The following is a 21,181-nucleotide window of genomic DNA, read 5'->3' on the forward strand; positions in this document are numbered from 1 at the left end:
AATACTGCAGCTGAAGCAGTCACAGATACATTTAATCTCATCTTTGCACCTACTTACCAAAGCCAGATATTGCGTCATTTTCGTCATTAACTTGAAAATGCTTTAAACACGGATTCTCGCCACGCTCAATACTTGATATGAGATTTGGTTTGTTTTCAAGATTTCCTAGATGAAAATAATAAATAATTATTATAATGGATCACATAGATGAACCCCAAGTATATAACTGTGTGAAGATAAACCACCTACAGATGTAATAACTTAAATTATGCTTACCTGATAATTTTCTTTTATTTTGACGGGGAGAGTCCACAGCTGCATTCATTACTTTTGGGAATACAGAACCTGGCGACCAGGAGGAGGCAAAGACACCCCAGCCAAAGGCATAAATACCTCCCCCACTTCGCTCATCCCCCAGTCATTCTGCCAAGGGAACAAGAAACAGTAGGAGAAATATCAGGGTGAAAAAAGGTGCCAGAAGTATAAAAAAAGAAATAAACGGCCGCCCCATATAAAAACGTTGGCGGGGAGCTGTGGACTCTCCCCGTTAGAAGAAAAGAAAATTTATCAGGTAAGCATAATTTAAGTTTTCCTTCTTAAACGAGGAGAGTCCAAAGCTGCATTCATTACTTTTGGGAAAACAATACCCAAGCTATAGAGGACACTGAATGCAAAAAAAGGGCGGGTAGACGAGGTGGCCCATTCGGAGGGCATCACAACCTGAAATTACACAAACACCTGACAAAAACAACTACTTCACCAGAAACAGAAGAATAAAACCTGAAAGGACCAGGTAACTGCCCATCAGTTAACACCAGCAAGGCCCTAGTTAGAGACGGCTCAGAATCAGTAGAATCCACCGAGCACAAAGCCTCTGTGGAGACAAGTCCTGCAGGCTCCAAGCCCACACTTAAACTTACCCCCGACCTGAGGGAAGGGGACCTCCACATACCCCCGGAAGGGAAGAAGAACTCAGAGATCTAAATAACAACAAGCTAGGATAAAAGGAACCCTAGCCGAACTCCAAGCGAAAACCAAGGTTGCAACAGGACAAAACGCATAGAGAACGAACCCCAACCACCGAATAAAGAGAAGGGAGGAAAAAAACCCTACCCCTATCTGAACGGAAGTCCAAGGGACCATGTAACGTCCCAACCCTGGAGACCTAGGAGAGAAGGTAGACCCCATCCCTCACACACACAGTGTGCAATCCACACTATGAAAGAGCGACTGAGGGATAAAAACCACCCCCGGCAACCACCTAAAAATAGCACCATAAATCTTATCGTGCTCCAGATGAAGCCAGAGGCTTCCCTCTGCAACAGAAGTCTAGCAGACTCCAGCCGTTAACACTAGCCAACCAAGCTAGGAACTGCACCAGGACTCCCACAGAGGAAAATTCCGAAGGAGTGCAGAAAACCACTCTCTACCAGTAAAAACAAGGAAGTAGGAGAGCACCCAAAACCAGCAGAGAAAGCACCCTGCTGAGGAAGGAAACACTGCAAAGCCTCCCAGTTAAGGAGGGATCACAAGATCTAAGTAAGATACACGGTCAAGGCTTAACTAAGCAGACAGACCTCTGACCCCCTCACCGAGGCAACAGACTCATCACCAAAGCGACTGGCAATGTCCGAAAGCAGGGAAATAAACCATTCCCCGATCCTCAGTAAAGAAAAAGGAGGGGAACTAAATTGAACAGCACAAATGGGTAGAGCAAACTCCACCATTTGCTAACAAGACTGGCATGCTAACCAACTAAGCTATGACAGAACATAGGGCGAGCTTGGGTTCCAGGACCCAGACACCGATCCTTACCCTACAAGAAGGGACACTCCCAGGCAAAAAAGGAGACTATACTGAAACAGTGACGGCACAATACCAGAATCCAATCCTTCATGACATCCTGCTTGCAAGGCAGGGGGACACCACTGAACAGAGTAAGACCTCTGGGGTACTAGGTGGATAGTGTGGTATGCCCCAATCTCCCTAAGGAGAGGAGAAAGCCAAATATAAGCACTCACCCGTCCACAGGCATGGAGTGTGCGGTAGCAGACAGACGGCAAAGGCAATACTGACTGTAGAGGAACCATCCGGCTGCAACAGCCGGCCCAGTAGAAATACAAATAACCATTGAGTAAACTTTTAAAGATGCAAATAGCTGCAACAGATTGTGACTGCAATCTCCTACTTGCTAGGCAGCTAAACCACTCATCAGGTTATTTCCAAGACTCTGATAAGAGAAAAACAAACCCCCTGAAAGGGCAAGTGGAAGTCTCAGAACCAGAAGGACTGAGCCACCCAAAACCCATCGAAGAGATATGGTCAGATATCCAAGACAAGAACATTTCCGGAAAACCAGACATCCAGAAACCGCAGCCGGCTACAAGGTAGTAACCCCAGAGGAACCATAGGGATACCTCATACAGAAAACCTGTACCCAAGGAGATGCAACAACAGCCACATCCAAAGGTCCTTGGTCACTGCACATTCGCTAAGCATCCCAGAGACAGAGAGCATATCTCCTAAAGGCTCAAAGGACAACACCCCAGAGTTAGAGCTCAGAACTAGAAAATGCAGTTTGAGAAGATAAAATAGTCTCCAAAAAAATCCTTTCAGGATCAACCTTCCGGAAACCCCCACAGCTCAAGGAATTAACGATGGACGAGCCTCACAATTCCTGGCGAGTGACAGATAAAACCGATTAATCTTAAGGGCAACTCCAGGAAAAAACTGAGACAAACGCATTATCCAGAGCCCCAAAACATGGGTGCAGAGGAGAACAGTAGGAGGAAGAAAAAGGCTGTAAACTTCCCGAACAGATGACCCCCCCCAACCAGCCCCACAAAAGGGGAAAAAAGAAGCCTAAGACACCTCGACCCCTTAAGGAAGAGTTACTGTCATCAAGGCCTCAAAAAATACATTCAATAAGAATACCATAGAGGAGATAAAAATCGTTTCAACCTGGTACCCCAGATGTCCAAGGAGTCATCTAAACCTCCAGTCCCATCGGGAATGGAGAACCCTAGCTCCGAGGCCAAAGGACCTCCGGAACCCCCAGAGTAATCTTAGCAGGATCTGCTTCTGGAACCCCGCCAACAATCAGGACAACAGGACAATAAAGACTGAGTACAATCCCTCTGATGCCCCACCCAAAGTAAGAAACGAGAACCAGCCTGACGTCTTGGAATGAAAGGCCTCCTCTACCATGTTTTAGCCCTGCAAGGGGCAGAGCCTCAAAAAAAAATTTTCAAACAATTGGATGATCCTCTCCACAGAAAACTTTAGTAAAGACGAAAGCTTTATTCGATCTAAAGAGAAACCAGAGTATAACGAACTCCTCATCTGACCAGGATAGACAGTTATACTGGCACCACATGGATGATATAGACCTTAAGGAACAGAAAATAGTGCCCGACCAGGACCAGCCTGCTACACAAGGCACTCAGAACTGACCCAGACCACAGAAAAATTGAAACCCCAATAGGAATCGACAAAAGGAACTATAGACATAACAATGTACTAACACCTTAACATGCAACTTCCACAGAAGTGCCCAAGCGACCACAAAATAGTTAGTATCAAATTCCCGAGAAGAAATGTTTCCCAACGGAAAAATTACAACAGACATGAGCTTCTCAAAAAAAATAATAATATATATATGACATCCTAACCGGATCAAAGAAAAAGAGAGCAGCACCCGCAGGTGAACGCCCAAGAAGAATGGGCACAGTAACAGGACTAGCCAATCAGAGACCCCATTCTCCCGAAGCTCAGAACTGGAATGAGATACCTAAAAAATAAAGTAAATCGGAGACTACAAGGAGATTAACTTCATCCCCCACGTCTAACCCATCTTGCCGCCTGGAACAGAAGACCGAGGATCCCTCAACCCATTAGGATTGGGATCCTCCAGCACTGCCAAAACATGCGCGCCAGTCTATAATGAAAAGCAAGACTTACCTCTGCCGGGGCAACAGACTACCCCCGAGGGTTGGGGCCCTGAAGCTTCAGAGAAAACCACTTCCCTAGATGGTTGATCTGACCTAGACGATCCCACACCTGATGAGCCATGGTTAACAGAAAACGGACAATATCTCATCAACACCTCCCTCCCAGGAAGTTGTAGATGCACCAACGCCATAGATATGGCCATGCGGAACCGTGCCGTAACCTCTGGAGGAAACAAGCCGCCTTCCGGGTAACGGCATTAGAGACACATGCTTGCGTAACTAAGGAAGTTTCTAGGGCACGCGCCTCTCGGGATGTGGGATTCCCAGGGGCCGATGCCTCAGCGGACTCTAAGTTCCCTGTTGCAGGAGAAGAGAGCACTGAGCACTCTAAAGCGGAATTCGGAACAAAACTGATGGGCACGGATTACCCTGGCCATCTCATACTCTTCGCAAGAAGTAGAATCTGATTCAGAGACATCTGTCTTCAAAAAATCAGAATGCTCCATAACTTGGATAGAAATTATGGATAGCAGAAAAAAAAATAAAAACGGCACCTTACACCTCCAATAGTAGCCTCGCTTCTGACATGGACTTGAGTGAAGAAAGCAGGCAGCGAAACTCATCAACGCTGATTGCTAAGGAGCTGTTAACATGAGTCAGGATGGTTTCGCAGAAAGACTCTCCCTGCATCTCCGGACTCTAACATTAATCCATGCTCTCACTGAGAGGCTGACAGGATTACTTAAAACTCCAGTCCCATTTCGAAGAGTACTACCCTCCATAAGAGACTATCTTTAATCTTCCGACACTTCTCTGCCAACCTCCTGTGACGAAAGGCAAAGAATGACTGGGGGGGTGAGGGAAGTGGGGGAGGTATTTAAGCCTTTGGCTGGGGTGTCTTTGCCTCCCCCTGATGGCCAGGTTCTGAATTCCCAAAAGTAATGAATGCAGCTGTGGACTCTCCCCGTTTAAGAAGAAAAAGGAAATTTATGCTTAGCTGATAAATTTATTTCTTTTACGATATGACAAGTCCACGGATTTCATCCTTACTTATGGGATACCGCCTCCTGGTCAGCAGGAGGAGGCAAAGAGCACCACAGCAGAGCTGTATATATATATAGCTCCTCCCTTCCCTCCCACTCCAGTCATTCGACAGAAGTTAGGAAGAGAAAGGAAAAGCCAAGGTGCAGAGGTGACTGAAGTATAACAAAAATAAAGACCTGTCTTAGAAAATGACAGGGTGGGCCGTGGACTCGTCATATCGTAAAAGAAATAAAATTTATCAGGTAAGCATAAATTTCCTTTTCTTTTACAAGATATGACGAGTCCACGGATTTCATCCTTACTTATGGGATACAAAAACCAAAGCTATAGGACACGGATGAAAGGGAGGGAGAAGACAGGAACCTAAACGGAAGGCACCACTGCTTGAAGAACCTTTCTCCCAAAAACAGCCTCAGACGAGGCAAAAGTATCAAATTTGGAAAATTTGAAAAAAATGTGAAGAGACGACCAAGTTGCAGCCTTGCAAATCTGTTCGTTCAACAGAAGCATCATTTTTAAATGCCCACGAGGAAGCCACAGCCCTAGTAGAATGAGCCGTAATTCTTTCAGGAGGCTGCTGTCCAGCAGTCTCATAAGCTAAACGGATGATACTCTTCAGCCAAAAAGAAAGAGAGGTAGCCGTAGCTTTCTGGCCCCTACGTTTCCCAGAAAAAAACAACAAATAATGAAGACGATTGACGAAATTCTTTAGTCGCCTGCAAGTAAAACTTCAGGACACGGACCACGTCCAAGTTATGTAACAGACGCTCCTTCTTAGAAGAAGGATTAGGACACAATGAAGGAACAATAATTTCCTGATTAATATTTTTGTTGGAAACAACCTTAGGAAGAAAACCAGGTTTATCGGAATGAAAAATAAGGTAAGGAGAATCACATTGTAATGCCAAAAGCTCAGAAACTCTGCGAGCAGAATAGCAACCAAAAAACATAATTTATGCTTACCTGATAAATTTGTTTCTCTTGTAGTGTATTCAGTCCACGGGTCATCCATTACTTATGGGATATTCTCCTTCCCAAAAGGAAGTTGCAAGAGGATCACCCAAGCAGAGCTGCTATATAGCTCCTCCCCTCACATGTCATATCCAGTCATTCGACCGAAACAAGACAAGAAAGGAGAAACCATAGGGTGCAGTGGTGACTGGAGTTTTAATTAAAATTTAGATCTGCCTTAAAAAGACAGGGCGGGCCGTGGACTGAATACACTACAAGAGAAACAAATTTATCAGGTAAGCATAAATTATGTTTTCTCTTGTTAAGTGTATTCAGTCCACGGGTCATCCATTACTTATGGGATACCAATACCAAAGCTAAAGTACACGGATGATGGGAGGGACAAGGCAGGAACATTAAACAGAAGGAACCACTGCCTGTAGAACCTTTCTCCCAAAAACAGCCTCCGAAGAAGCAAAAGTGTCAAATTTCTAAAATTTTGAAAAGGTATGAAGCGAAGACCAAGTCGCAGCCTTGCAAATCTGTTCAACAGAGGCCTCATTTTTAAAGGCCCAGGTGGAAGCCACAGCTCTAGTGGAATGAGCTGTAATTCTTTCAGGGGGCTGCTGTCCAGCAGTCTCATAGGCTAAACGTATTATGCTACGAAGCCAAAAGGAGAGAGAGGTAGCCGAAGCTTTTTGACCTCTCCTCTGTCCAGAGTAAACGACAAACAGGGAAGAAGTTTGACGAAAATCTTTAGTTGCCTGTAAATAGAACTTCAGGCACGGACTATGTCCAGATTATGCAAAAGTCGTTCCTTCTTTGAAGAAGGGTTAGGACACAATGATGGAACAACAATCTCTTGATTGATATTCCTGTTAGAAACTACCTTAGGTAAGAACCCAGGTTTAGTACGCAGAACTACCTTGTCTGAATGGAAAATCAGATAAGGAGAATCACAATGTAAGGCAGATAACTCAGAGACTCTTCGAGCCGAGGAAATAGCCATCAAAAACAGAACTTTCAAAGATAACAGCTTAATATCAATGGAATGAAGGGGTTCAAACGGAACACCTTGAAGAACTTTAAGAACTAAGTTTAAGCTCCACGGCGGAGCAACAGTCTTAAACACAGGCTTAATCCTAGCCAAAGCCTGACAAAAAGTCTGAACGTCTGGAACTTCTGCCAGACGTTTGTGTAGAAGAATAGACAGAGCAGAAATCTGTCCCTTTAACGAACTAGCAGATAAGCCCTTTTCTAAACCCTCTTGTAGAAAAGACAATATCCTAGGAATCCTAACCTTACTCCATGAGTAACTCTTGGATTCGCACCAATATAAATATTTACGCCATATCTTATGGTAAATTTTTCTGGTAACAGGTTTCCGAGCCTGTATTAAGGTATCAATAACCGACTCCGAGAAGCCACGCTTTGATAGAATCAAGCGTTCAATCTCCATGCAGTCAGCCTCAGAGAAATTAGATTTGGATGGTTGAAAGGACCCTGAATTAGAAGGTCCTGCCTCAGAGGCAGAGACCATGGTGGACAGGACGACATATCCACTAGGTCTGCATACCAGGTCCTGCGTGGCCACGCAGGCGCTATCAGAATCACCGATGCTCTCTCCTGTTTGATCTTGGCAATCAGCCGAGGAAGCAGTGGAAATGGTGGAAACACATAAGCCATGTTGAAAACCCAAGGGGCTGCTAGAGCATCTATCAGCGCCGCTCCCGGGTCCCTGGACCTGGATCCGTAACAAGGAAGTTTGGCGTTCTGGCGAGACGCCATGAGATCCAGTTCTGGTTTGCCCCAACGATGAATCAGTTGAGCAAAGACCTCCGGATGAAGTTCCCACTCCCCCGGATGAAAAGTCTGGCGACTTAGAAAATCCGCCTCCCAGTTCTCCACGCCTGGGATATAGATCGCTGACAGGTGGCAAGAGTGAGACTCTGCCCAGCGAATTATCTTTGAGACTTCCAACATCGCTAGGGAACTCCTGGTTCCCTCTTGATGGTTGATGTAAGCCACAGTCGTGATGTTGTCCGACTGAAATCTGATGAACCCCAGTGTCGCTAACTGAGGCCAAGCTAGAAGAGCATTGAATATTGCTCTTAATTCCAGAATATTTATTGGGAGGAGTTTCTCCTCCTGAGTCCACAATCCCTGAGCCTTCAGGGAGTTCCAGACTGCGCCCCAACATGAAGGCTGGCATCTGTTGTTACAATCGTCCAATCTGGCCTGCGAAAGGTCATACCCCTGGACAGATGGACTCGAGAAAGCCACCAGAGAAGAGAATCTCTGGTCTCTTGATCCAGATTTAGTAGAGGGGACAAATCTGAGTAATCCCCATTCCACTGACTTAGCATGCATAATTGCAGCGGTCTGAGATGCAGGCGCGCAAATGGCACTATGTCCATTGCCGCTACCATTAAGCCGATTACTTCCATGCACTGAGCTACTGACGGGTGTGGAATAGAATGAAGGGCACGGCAAGCATTTAGAAGTTTTGATAACCTGGACTCCGTCAGGTAAATTTTCATCTCTATAGAATCTATAAGAGTCCCTAGGAAGGGAACCCTTGTGAGTGGTAATAGAGAACTCTTTTCCACGTTCACCTTCCACCCATGCGACCTCAGAAATGCCAGAACTATCTCTGTATGAGACTTGGCAATTTGAAAACTTGACGCTTGTATCAGAATGTCGTCTAGGTACGGAGCCACCGCTATGCCTCGCGGTCTTAGCACCGCCAGAAGTGAGCCCAGAACCTTTGTAAAAATTCTCGGGGCCGTAGCTAACCCGAAGGGAAGAGCTACAAATTGGTAATGCCTGTCTAGAAAGGCAAATCTTAGGTACCGATAATGATCTTTGTGAATCGGTATGTGAAGGTAGGCATCCTTTAAGTCCACTGTGGTCATATACTGACCCTCTTGGATCATGGGTAGGATGGTTCGAATAGTTTCCATTTTGAATGATGGAACCCTTAGGAATTTGTTTAAGATTTTTAGGTCCAAGATTGGTCTGAAGGTTCCCTCTTTCTTGGGAACCACAAACAGATTTGAGTAAAATCCTTGCCCTTGTTCCGTCCGCGGAACTGGGTGGATCACCCCCATTAGTAAGAGGTCTTGTACACAGCGTAGAATCGCCTCTTTCTTTATTTGGTTTGCTGATAACCTTGAAAGATGAAATCTCCCTTGTGGAGGAGAAGCTTTGAAGTCCAGAAGATATCCCTGAGATATGATCTCAAACGCCCAGGGATCCTGGACATCTCTTGCCCAAGCCTGGGCGAAGAGAGAAAGTCTGCCCCCCACTAGATCCGTTTCCGGATAGGGGGCCCTCTCTTCATGCTGTCTTAGGGGCAGAAGTAGGTTTTCTGGCCTGCTTGCCCTTGTTCCAGGACTGGTTAGCTTTCCAGCCCTGTCTGTAACGAGCAACAGTTCCTTCCTGTTTTGGGGCGGAGGAAGTTGATGCTGCTCCTGCCTTGAAGTTACGAAAGGCACGAAAATTAGACTGTTTGGCCTTTGATTTGGCCCTGTCCTGAGGAAGAGTATGACCCTTACCTCCAGTAATGTTAGCAATAATTTCTTTCAAGCCGGGCCCGAATAAGGTCTGCCCTTTGAAAGGAATATTAAGCAATTTCTTAGCCGTTAGTTTGGTTAAATGTACGACGGCATCAGAAACAAATGCGTTAGCTAGCTTAAGTGCTTTAAGCTTGTCCATAATCTCATCCAATGGAGCTGTGCGAATGGCCTCTTCCAGAGACTCAAACCAGAATGCCGCAGCAGCAGTGACAGGCGCAATGCATGCAAGGGGCTGTAAGATAAAACCTTGTTGAACAAACATTTTCTTAAGGTAACCTAATTTTTTATCCATTGGATCCGAAAAAGCACAACTATCCTCCACCGGGATAGTGGTACGCTTAGCTAAAGTAGAAACTGCTCCCTCCACCTTAGGGACCGTCTGCCATAAGTCTCGTGTGGTGGCGTCTATTGGAAACATTTTCCTAAATATAGGAGGAGGGGAAAAGGGCACACCGGGTCTATTCCACTCCTTGCTAATAATCTCTATAAGCCTTTTAGGTATAGGAGAAACGTCAGTACACACCGGCACCGCATAGTATCTATCCAGCCTACATAATTTCTCTGGAATTGCAACCGTGTTACAATCATTCAGAGCCGCTAATACCTCCCCTAGCAATACACGGAGGTTCTCAAGCTTAAATTTAAAATTAGAAATCTCTGAATCTGGTCTCCCTGGATCAGATCAGTCACCCACAGAATGAAGCTCTCCGTCCTCGTGTTCTGCAAATTGTGACGCAGTATCGGACATGGCTCTCACATCATCAGCGCGCTCTGTCCTTAACCCAGAGCTATCGCGCTTGCCTCTTAATTCTGGCAATTTAGATAATACTTCTGTCATAACAGCAGCCATGTCTTGCAAAGTGATTTGTAAGGGCCTCTCTGATGTACTTGGCGCCACAATATCACGCGCCTCCTGAGCGGGAGGCGAAGGTACTGACACGTGAGGAGAGTTAGTCGGCATAACTTCCCCCTCGTTGTCTGGTGATCATTTCTTTACAGATAAAGACTGACTTTTATTTAAAGTGACATCAATACATTTAGTACACATATTTCTATGGGGCTCCACATTGGCCTTCAAACATAGTGAACAAACAGATTCATCTGTGTCAGACATGTTTAAAGAGACTAGCAATGAGACTAGCAAGCTTGGAAAATACTTTCAAATAAATTTACAAGCAATATAAAAAACGCTACTGCGCCTTTAAGAAGCACAAAAAAACTGTCACAGTTGAAATAACAATGAACCAAATCAGTTATAGCAACCAAATTTTCACAGTAAATGTATTAAATTAGCAAAGGATTGCACCCACCAGCAAATGGATGATTAACCCCTTAATACCCAAAACGGATAATCCCTTTAACAATTAACGTTTTTATCACAGTCAAACACACTGTCACAGGTCTGCTGTGACTGATTACCTCCCTCAAAATGAATTTTGAAGACCCCTGAGCTCTCTAGAGACGTCCTGGATCATGGAGGAAGAATCAGGAAGACTGTGACTGAATTTTTACTGCGCAAAAAAAGCGCTAAAATAGGCCCCTCCCACTCATATTACAACAGTGGGAAACCTCAGTTAACTGTTTCTATGCAGAAATATACGTTAGCCATGTGGAAAAAATTATGCCCCAATAAGTTTTATCACCAAAGTACCTCACAAAAAACGATTAACATGCCAGTAAACGTTTTAACATCCATTTTAAAGGTTATGTAGTGTTATTAATAAGCCTGCTACCAGTCGCTTCTACTGCGGTTAAGGCTCATACATTACTTCAGTATTAACAGCATTTTCTTAGTCAAATTCCATTCCTTAGAAAATTACTTTACTGCACATACACTCATCAGCCTGATACCAGTCGCTACTACTGCATTTAAGGCTGTACTTACATTACATCGGTATCAGCAGTATTTTCTTAGTCAATTCCATTCCTTAGAAAAATATTTTACTGCACATACCTCGTTTGCAGGGGACCCCGAATGCTATTCCCTTTTCTGAAGTCACCCCAATCCTCAGAATGTGCGAGAACAGCCAGTGGATCTTAGTTACTTCTGCTAAGATCATAGAAAATGCAGGCAGATTCTTCTTCTAAATACTGCCTGAGAGAAAAAACAGCACACTCCGGTGCCATTTAAAATAACAAACTTTTGATTGAAGAAATAATTAAGTATAAAAACTCCACACTCCTCTCACAGCCTTCCTACTATGTTGAGACTTGCAAGAGAATGACTGGATATGACATGTGAGGGGAGGAGCTATATAGCAGCTCTGCTTGGGTGATCCTCTTGCAACTTCCTGTTGGGAAGGAGAATATCCCATAAGTAATGGATGACCCGTGGACTGAATACACTTAACAAGAGAAATAAAACTTTCCAAGATAACAATTTAATGTCTATGGAATGCATAGGTTCAAACGGAACCCCTTGAAGAACCTTAAGAACTAAATTCAAACTCCAAGGAGGAGCAATAGGTCTAAACACAGGCCGATTCTAGTCAGAGCCTGACAAAACGAATGAACATCCGGAATATCTGCCAGACGTTTGTGTAGCAAAATAGATAAAGCAGAAATCTGTCCCTTTAAGGAACTTGCTGAAAACCCTTTCTCCAATCCTTCTTGGAGAAAAGATAAAATCCTAGGAATCCTAATCTTACTCCATGAGTAGCCCTTGGATTCACACCAATAAAGATATTTACGCCATATCTTATGGTAAATCTTTCTAGTAACAGGCTTACGTGCCTGGATCAAGGTATCAATGACCGAATCAGAGAACCCTCGCTTAGATAAAATAAAGCGTTCAATCTCCAAGCAGTCAGCTGCAGAGAAATTAGATTCGGATGATGGAAGGGTCCCTAAATGAGATGGTCCTGCCTGAATGGAAGCTTCCACGGTGGCAGAGAGGACATGTCCACCAGATCGGCATACCAAGTCCTGCGAGGCCACGCAGGAGCGATGAGAATCACAGAAGCCCTCTTCTGTTTGATCCGAGCAATCATCCGGGGAAGGAGAGCAAACGGTGGAAACACATAAGCTAGGTTGAACGACCAAGGCACTGCCAAGGCATCTATCAGTTCGACCTGAGGATCCCTGGACCTGGATCCGTATCTCAGGAGCTTGGCATTCTGACGAGATGCCATAAGATCCAGCTACGGTCTGCCCCATCTGAGAATCAGGTGGATGAAACGTCTGTCTGCTCAAAAAATCCGCTTACCAGTTGTGCACTCCTGGGATGTAGATTGCTGACAGATAACAAGAGTGAGCCTCCGCCCACCAAATTATCTTGGATACTTCTGTCATCGCTAAGGAACTCCTTGTTCCTCCCTGATGATTGATGTAAGCCACAGTTGTGATGTTGTCCGACTGAAATCGGATGAATTTGGCCGAAGCCAACTGAGGCCAAGCCTGAAGCGCATTGAATATTGCTCTCAACTCAAGAATATTGATTGGAAGTAGAGACTCTGACTGAGTCCACACACCCTAAGCCTTCAGGGAATACCAAACTGCACCCCATCCTAGTAGACTGGCGTCCGTTGTCACTATCACCCATGAGGTTCTGCGGAAGCATGTCCCTTGAGACAGATGATCCGGCGACAACCACCAAAGAAGAGAGTCCCTTGTCTCCTGATCCAGATCTATCTGAGGAGACAAATTTGCATAATCTCCATTCCACTGTCTGAGCATGCTCAGTTGTAGAGGTCTGAGATGAAAACGAGCAAACGGAATGATGTCCATTGCCGCCACCATCAATCCAATTACCTCCATGCACTGAGCGACTGATGGCCGAGGATTGGACCGAAGGGATCGGCATGAATCTAACTTTCTGACTTCCGTCAAAAAGATTTTCATGGATACAGAGTCTATTAGAGTTCCCAGGAAAGGAACTGTTGTCTGTGGAATTAGTAAACTCTTTTCTAGATTCACCTTCCACCCGTGAGTCCTTAGAAAGGATAGAACAATGTCGGTATGAGACTTTGTCAGCTGATAAGACGATGCCTGGATCAGAATATCGTCCAAATAAGGCACCACTGCAATGCCCCGCAGCCTGAGAACCGCCAGCAGAGACCCTAGAACCTTCGTGAAGATCCTGGGTGCCGTGGCCAGCCCGAAATGGAAGAGCCACAAACTGAAAATGTTTGTCCAGAAAGGCAAACCTCAGGAACTGGTGATGATCTCTGTGGATAGAAATATGAAGATATGCATCCTTTAAGTCCACGGTAGTCATATATTGACCCTCCTGGATCAATGGAAGAATTGTCCGAATAGTCTCCATCTTGAAGGATGGAACTCTGAGAAACTTGTTTAGACTCTTGAGATCTAAAATGGGTCTGAACGTTCCCTCTTTTTGGGAACCACAAAAAGATTTGAGTAAAACTCCTGCCCCTGTTCCTGTATTGGAACGGGACAAATGACTCCCATAGAAGAGAGGTATTTTACACAACGTAAGAACCCTCTCTTTTTATCTGGTCTACAGACAATCGTGAAAGAAGAAACCTTCCCCTTGGGAAGGAATTTTTTAACTCCAACTGATACCCTTGAGACACGATTTCCAGTGTCCAGGGATCCTGAACATCTCTTATCCAAGCCTGGACAAAGAGAGAAAGTCTGCCCCCTACTAGATCCGGTCCCGGATCGGGGGCCGCCCCTTCATGCTGTCTTGGGAGCAGCAGCGGGCTTCTTGGGTTGTTTGCCCTTGTTCAAAGCCTGGTTGGGTCTCCAGGTGGGCTTGGCTTGAGAATAATTCCCTTCCTGTTTAGCAGAAGAGGAAGGGGGGAGCCCTTTGAAATTACGAAAGGAACGAAAATTACTCTGTCGTCCCCTTTGCTTAGATGTTTTGTCTTGAGGGAGGAGATGACCCTTACCTCCCGTAATATCAGAAATGATTTCTTTCAAATCAGGCCCGAATAGGTTCTTTCCCTTGAAAGGAATAGCCAAAAGCTTGGATTTAGAGGACACATCCGCAGACCAAGATTTTAACCATAAAGCTCTTCGTGCTAAGATGGAGAATCCCGAACTCTTAGCCGCTAATTTGGTGATCGGAAAGGAAGCATTCGTAATAAAAGAATTAGCCAGCTTAAGGGCCTTAATTCTGTCCTGTATTTCCTCTAAAGAGGTCTCAATTCTAAGAGACTCTTCTAGAGCGTCAAACCAAAAAGCAGCCACAGTCGTGACTGTTACAATGCAGGCCGCCGGTTGCAATTGATGAACATAGAGTTTTTTTTGAGAAGACCCTCCAACTTCTTATCCATGTGGTCTTTGAAAGCACAACTGTCCTCAATAGGAATAGTGGTACACTTTGCCAGGGTAGAAATAGCTCCCTCCACCTTAGGGACCGTCTGCCAAGTGTCCCGAACGGTGTCAGCTATAGGGTACATTTTCTTAAAAATAGGGGAAAGGGAGAACGGGATACCCGGTCTTTCCCATTCCCTTGCAATAATTTACGAAATTCTCTTAGGAACCGGAAAAACATCAAAAGAAGAAGGGACCTCTAAGTATTTGTCCATCTTACTCAATTTCTCTGGTGGGACCACAATAGAGTCACAGTCGTCCAGAGTCACCAAGACCTCTCGCAGCAAGAGGTGGAGGTGTTCAAGCTTAAATCTGAAGGACATGAAGTCCAAATCTGTCGGGGGTAATGCACTTCCTGAGTCAGACAATTCCCCCTCAGACAGGGCCTCCCTACCCCCCAACTCAGAGCCCTGGGAAGGTATATCGGAGATAGCCATTAAAGCATCAGAAGTCGCAGGGACCACATGGGCCTCTGTCCTGCTGCGTTTGCCTTGTAACACTGGCAACTTGGATAAAACTTCTGTAAGAGTGGATGACATAACTGCAGCCATATCCTGCAGAGTGAATGAAGTAGACGCAGTTGAAGAACACGGCGTCGCTTGGGCGGGCGTTAAAAGGTTGTGACGCTTGGGGAGAAAGTTGTGGCATACCCTGAGTCTCATCAGTCTGAGAAGCATCCTTAGATATACTTGCATTAAAGAAAATGTGTTCTTTAAATTGTAAAGCCCTCTCAGTACATGAGGGACAAAAAGGAATAGGGGGTTCCACATTGGCATCTAAACATATAGAACATGTACTTTCCTGAAGTTCAGCCATGACAAACAAACCAGCAATAGCAATATTGGTTGTTTTTTCCTGAAATTTCAAATAAATTTAAAAAGCAAATACTTTTATAAAAGTTGCTGAAAAACGGATGTACTGTCTCTTTAAAAACTAAAACCGTATATGCGTTTGCTGCTTCGCAATAAACCTGCAATAATTTGGAAGCACCCTAACACTTTGAAAAACTTTTACTGTAAGTGTATGACCGATTAAAGATTAAATCAATTTAGGCCTAAATTAAACCCTTGCACCTCGCCACAGCTCTGCTGTGGCACCTACCTGTCCCAATCGAACACTGAATAGTCATGAACGGCGCTCCTAAGGCTGCTTGTGATGCCACACCAGAGCCTAGATACATGCTGCTCCAAGACAGGATCCAGATAGTAAATGCGCGTCTGAGCGCGCGAAACTCTAAGCCCCGCCCATCGTGGGCGCAACTAAAGTCCCCGGTTACATGCATGGAAAATAAACATGTTGGTATCTTATAAAAGTACCTCGAACCATCAATGTGCCCCCTCACAAGAAAAACACACTATCATTGCCAATGTTAAAGATAGAACACTTTGCTGCGCATGCCACAATCTCCCAGCGTCAAGCCCATAATAAACATTGCCACTGGTTAACCCTTTATTAGGCCACTGATTATCCAAACAAAAAAGGGAACACTTATGCACATAACTTGACCCTGTGCAAAACAATTACCCCCTCCCTGTACAGGGAATAAGTGCCAGTCTGTTCTGAGATACTTCAGTCTCCCCAGAAATAAATGACTGTACATACTTCAATGCTGAATGCAGTATGAAGCTGTCCCACACAATGAAGATGTTCCTTTTCCTCACCTCCAGCACATCTGTGGGGACAAACAGGGTCTTAGATAATATCTGCTAAGACCATCAGCAGGGCAGCAACCAATATGGGAGCATAGCATAGTAAAAATCTCCCCAGTCCATTGCTGAAAAGCCAGAAGCTCTAGCCCTGAGAAAAATAGCACACACTGGTACCATTTAAAAATAATACACTTTTGATTGAAGAATCTAAACTAACACCTCACTTTACCTCTTCATATCACTAACACAGGCAAAGAGAATGACTGGGGTGGGAGGGAAGGGAGGAGCTATATATATATATACAGCTCTGCTGTGGTGCTCTTTGCCTCCTCCTGCTGACCAGGAGGCGATATCCCATAAGTAAGGATGAAATCCGTATACTCGTCATATCTTGTAAAAGAAATATAGTTATTTTGTTTAAAAAGGGACATAAAATCCATTTTTTTTTTCCTTCATAATTTTCAATTTTAAACATTCCAATTTACTTCTATAATCAAATGTTCTTCACTTTCTATCCTTTGTTCAACGAGAAAATGTGTTACTGTGAGCTAGCTGAACACATAGGATGAGTCAATGGCAACAGAAATATTTATGCAGCAACCAATCGGCAGCTAGCTCCTAGCAGTGCATTGCTTGCTCCTGAGACTACCTAGGTATGCTTATTAACAAAGGATACCAAGAAAAAGTTGAAATTTAAGTAAATTGTAAAATTGTTTCAAATAGCATGCTTTATCTAAATCATTAAAGTAAACTAAATAACAATTTAAAAACAAGTATGTAGAATGGAAAAAAATGTATCTTCCTCCCTTTAATAGAAGTGGAGTTAGTTGAAGGGATATAAAAGTCCCTGCACTGCTATGGCATTTCCTGTTGATTTAATGCTGTTTATGTCTAAACAGAGCCATTATACAGGTTTGTCATAGGGCTCCATGTACTAAGCAGTCAGCGAGCTACCCGCAACAAATCTCGCGTCAAAACTCGCAAACTGATATGTACAAAGCCGTCAATTATGTTCAAACTCGCATCTTTAAAATTGCGAGCGTACTTATCCGCCAAACCTCGCTACCGCTCCATTTTTCACTGTAATTAGACACATTTGACCACCAACTCGCCAAAAACGAATGTACTAAAAAATCTATTTGTCCGCTCGCTACAATTTCCGCTCCCACCTCGTTATTTTTGCCTCGCCACCTTTTAGGTGGCGGGCAAGGTACAAAACAATAGGAAAGTCAATCTAGACGCCAGTCTAGACATATATAAAAGGCAGTAATATCAGCATTGTACTTACAGCATAACTGGCGTCTAATTTGTCTCTCATTTCCATGTACATAAATTGCGCCCAATTTGTCGACTGTAATTAAAGAGTAATCTATATTTTAAATTTGTATTGTATAGTTGTCAATCTTTATAATTATTTTTATATTAATATTTATATATTATCAGATCCAGATGAAGCCATATCCAAATTGTAAATAAATATTACAAAAATAACGCTCTGTTATCACTCTTCAAAAATTTTTGAACAATAATAAAGTTGTTTAGATAAGTTGAACTTTTATAGGAGCAAAATTCTATTCCCGCGACTACTATGATGTTCGTGACACCTTGCATGTCACGTGTTAATAATTGGCCAGACAATTCAACTGAAAGTTAAGTACATCAGCTTAGTCGCGGCGAGCGAGGCGTCAAATTTATCAACAATGCGCAACTGCTCGCGGCGGGCTAGACTTGTCTATTTATTGGGGGAATATTAGTACATAGCGACAGCGGACACCATTTCGCCCGCGGCGAGTAACGGCGAGTTTATCCGCGTCTACAATGACGGATGAATTGACGGCTTAGTACATGGAGCCCATAGTGGCTCTTCCAGTGGAAAACGTCTGAGCTATTCAGCTAGTCAAATATTTGAAGCACGTGGGTGCCTGGAATCTGAACCATGAGTGTCCTTGAACTACTACTTTGGCTTAAAGTAGATGGCCATTGGTTAAAAGCACCATTAAATACAAAAGAATTGCATAACAGATACACAAATACATCATAAAAGGATATTGCAATAGCACTTTAAATTTCAAATGAGTAGCAGATTTTTTTTTCTGGCAAGTTTCAAAGTCAAAGGGACACAAAACTAAAACTTATGTTCACCTTTTTTAGGATTCAGACAGAATGTAATATATTCTATTGGACTACTGGGAGCTGGCTAAACACATCAAATGAGCCAATGACTAGAGGCATATATGTGCAGTCAACAATCACCAGCTATCTGCCAGTAGTGCATTGCTGTTTCTGAAACTACCTAGGTATGCTTTTCAACAAATAGCACAAAGAATGAAGCAAATTTGATAATATTAAATTGGAAAGTAATGTAATACTGTTTCATTTGAATCATGGAAGCTTAATTTTGACATCAGCCAATCACAAAACACATACACTGTGCATGTTCAATAGGAGCTGGTGCCTCAGAAAGTGTGCATATAAAGAGATTGTGCACATTGATAATGAAGTAAATTGGAAAGTTCTTTAATGTTCCTCTCTGTATAATGGACGTTTACATTTTGAATGTAGTGTCTGTTAAATGACAATGGCTGCATTTTACTAACGGGGTTAGAGGGAACTTTGTTTCAGCATTGAGCCAAGGCTCGGCTTATTTAGGATTTGCTCAAAATGTTTTTTCTTGACTTTATGTATTATCTAAACTACATTGTTCTAGTGGAACAAAATAAATACTGCACTTAGGAAACCCCCCCCCTCTGATTCTTTCAATTGATCAGGCAACTCTAGGTTTTTCAACAAAGGATAACAAGAAAACAAAAAACATGACAATTAAAGTTAATTAGAAAGTGGTTAAAATTGTATGCTCTATCTGAACCAGGAAAGAAAAAAAAATGGGTTTATGTCCCTTTAAGCAGATTTGAGATCTCAGCTTTCATGCCTTGAGACCAGGACTTCAAGGAATAGTCTAATCAAAATTAAACTTTCATGAGTCAGATAGAACATGCAATTTTAAGCAACTTTCTAAATTACTCCTATTCTCAAATTTTCATCATTCTCTTGGTATCTTTAGTTGAAAAATCAAGAATGTAAGCTTAAGAGCCGGCCCATTTTTGCTTCATCACCTGTGTAGCACTTTCTAAATGGTGGCTACAGTTAAGACACCAATCAGCAAGCGCTACCCAGGTGCTGAACCAAAAACGGGCCGGCTCCTAAGGTTACATTCAAATAAAGATACCAAGAGAACTAAGGAAATTTGATAATAGGAGTGCATTAGAAAGTTGCTTAAAATTGCATGCTCTATCTGAAGCATGAAAGTTTAATTTTGACTAGACTATTCCTTTCAGTTGTGGGCAGTATTGGGTATGATACACTGGTGTATGATACACTGGTACTATTGCTCGAAGAGCAAGAGAATATTAAAAGAGAAATCAGATTATGCAAAGCATTCACACAACTCAAATATCAACTTCACTTATCTTACAGGTATAGATAGCTTTACAGTTTGATTTTTCCACAGATTCATTTATATTGTAAAAGTGTGTGGTGAATGAACGTGTGTGTTAAAACATAACATTTATTACAGAGAATCAATAAAACAAAGAAGCCTCATCAGGATTATCTGAAGTCAGATTGCCCTGCAATACATACACTGTACTGAACAGGTCAGATATGTAATCTGTTGTGAACAGCAAATAAAAAAAGCATGTGATAAGAGGCGGCCTTCAAGGGCTTAGAAAATATCATATGAGCCTTCCTAAGTTTAGTTTTCAACTAAGCATACCAAAAGAACAAAGCAACATTGGTGATAAAAGTAAATTTGAAATTTGTTTAAAATTGGATGCCCTATTTGAAACATGAAAGGTTTTTTTTGGCTTGATTGTCCCTTTAAGCAAAGAGGTGAAGAATTATAATGTAGGTAAATAAGGGCTTAGAACTAGATTACTGTAATTAATTTCTCTATAGTACTGTACAACATGAGAATCAATATAAATTATTCCCATAAAAAGAGGTAATAAAGGGACATTAAACTGCTGGGCACAACTAGCCTAGAATTGTTACTACTCACTAACTATGTTATTGTATTTCATTCTGTCCCTGCAGCTCTTTCAAATCCATTCTCCTGTATTAACAGCTTATAGGAGCCTGATACAGAAGCCCTGCCTCTTTGTACTGGGGGGGGGGGGCTGCCATATTGGAGATCAGGTATTCTCACAGCCTGTGACATAACTCACAGATCAGTAATATTCTTACAGCTGTATAAAAGATACGGAAGCCCTGCCTCTGTGTACTGGGGGCTGCCATATTGGAGCTCAGGTATTCTCACAGCCTGTGACATAACTCACAGATCAGTAATATTCTTACAGCTGTATAAAAGATACGGAAGCCCTGCCTCTTTGTACTGGGGGCTGCCATATTGGAGCTCAGGTATTCTCACAGCCTGTGACATAACTCACAGATCAGTAATATTCTTACAGCTGTATAAAAGATACGGAAGCCCTGCCTCTTTGTACTGGGGGTTGCCATATTGGAGCTCAGGTATTCTCACAGCCTGTGACATAACTCACAGATCAGTAATATTCTTACAGCTGTATAAAAGATACGGAAGCCCTGCCTCTTTGTACTGGGGGCTGCCATATCGGAGCTCAGGTATTCTCACAGCCTGTGACATAACTCACAGATCAGTAATATTCTTACAGCTGTATAAAAGATACGGAAGCCCTGCCTCTTTGTACTGGGG

The 21,181-nt window shown here is 43.2% G+C and overlaps 1 protein-coding gene and 1 non-coding gene across 3 annotated transcripts in view; both read right to left on the bottom strand.

Moving 5' to 3' along the window:
• Positions 1 to 21,181, bottom strand: part of LOC128652644 (zinc finger protein 570) — a 63,916-nt gene that overhangs the window by 6,782 nt on the left and 35,953 nt on the right. For both annotated transcript variants that reach the window (XM_053705580.1, XM_053705577.1), the window contains one exon: positions 58 to 165. In XM_053705580.1, coding sequence (XP_053561555.1) covers positions 58 to 165 — 108 coding nt within the window. The remainder of the gene's footprint in view (positions 1 to 57; positions 166 to 21,181) is intronic.
• On the bottom strand, positions 3,213 to 3,328 carry LOC128646343 (U5 spliceosomal RNA). The gene has a single exon (XR_008400287.1). It is a non-coding gene; the product is annotated as a U5 spliceosomal RNA (small nuclear RNA).

Source organism: Bombina bombina, chromosome 1 (assembly GCF_027579735.1).
Source record: "Bombina bombina isolate aBomBom1 chromosome 1, aBomBom1.pri, whole genome shotgun sequence".
In the NCBI taxonomy this organism is placed as follows: Eukaryota; Metazoa; Chordata; class Amphibia; order Anura; family Bombinatoridae; genus Bombina; species Bombina bombina.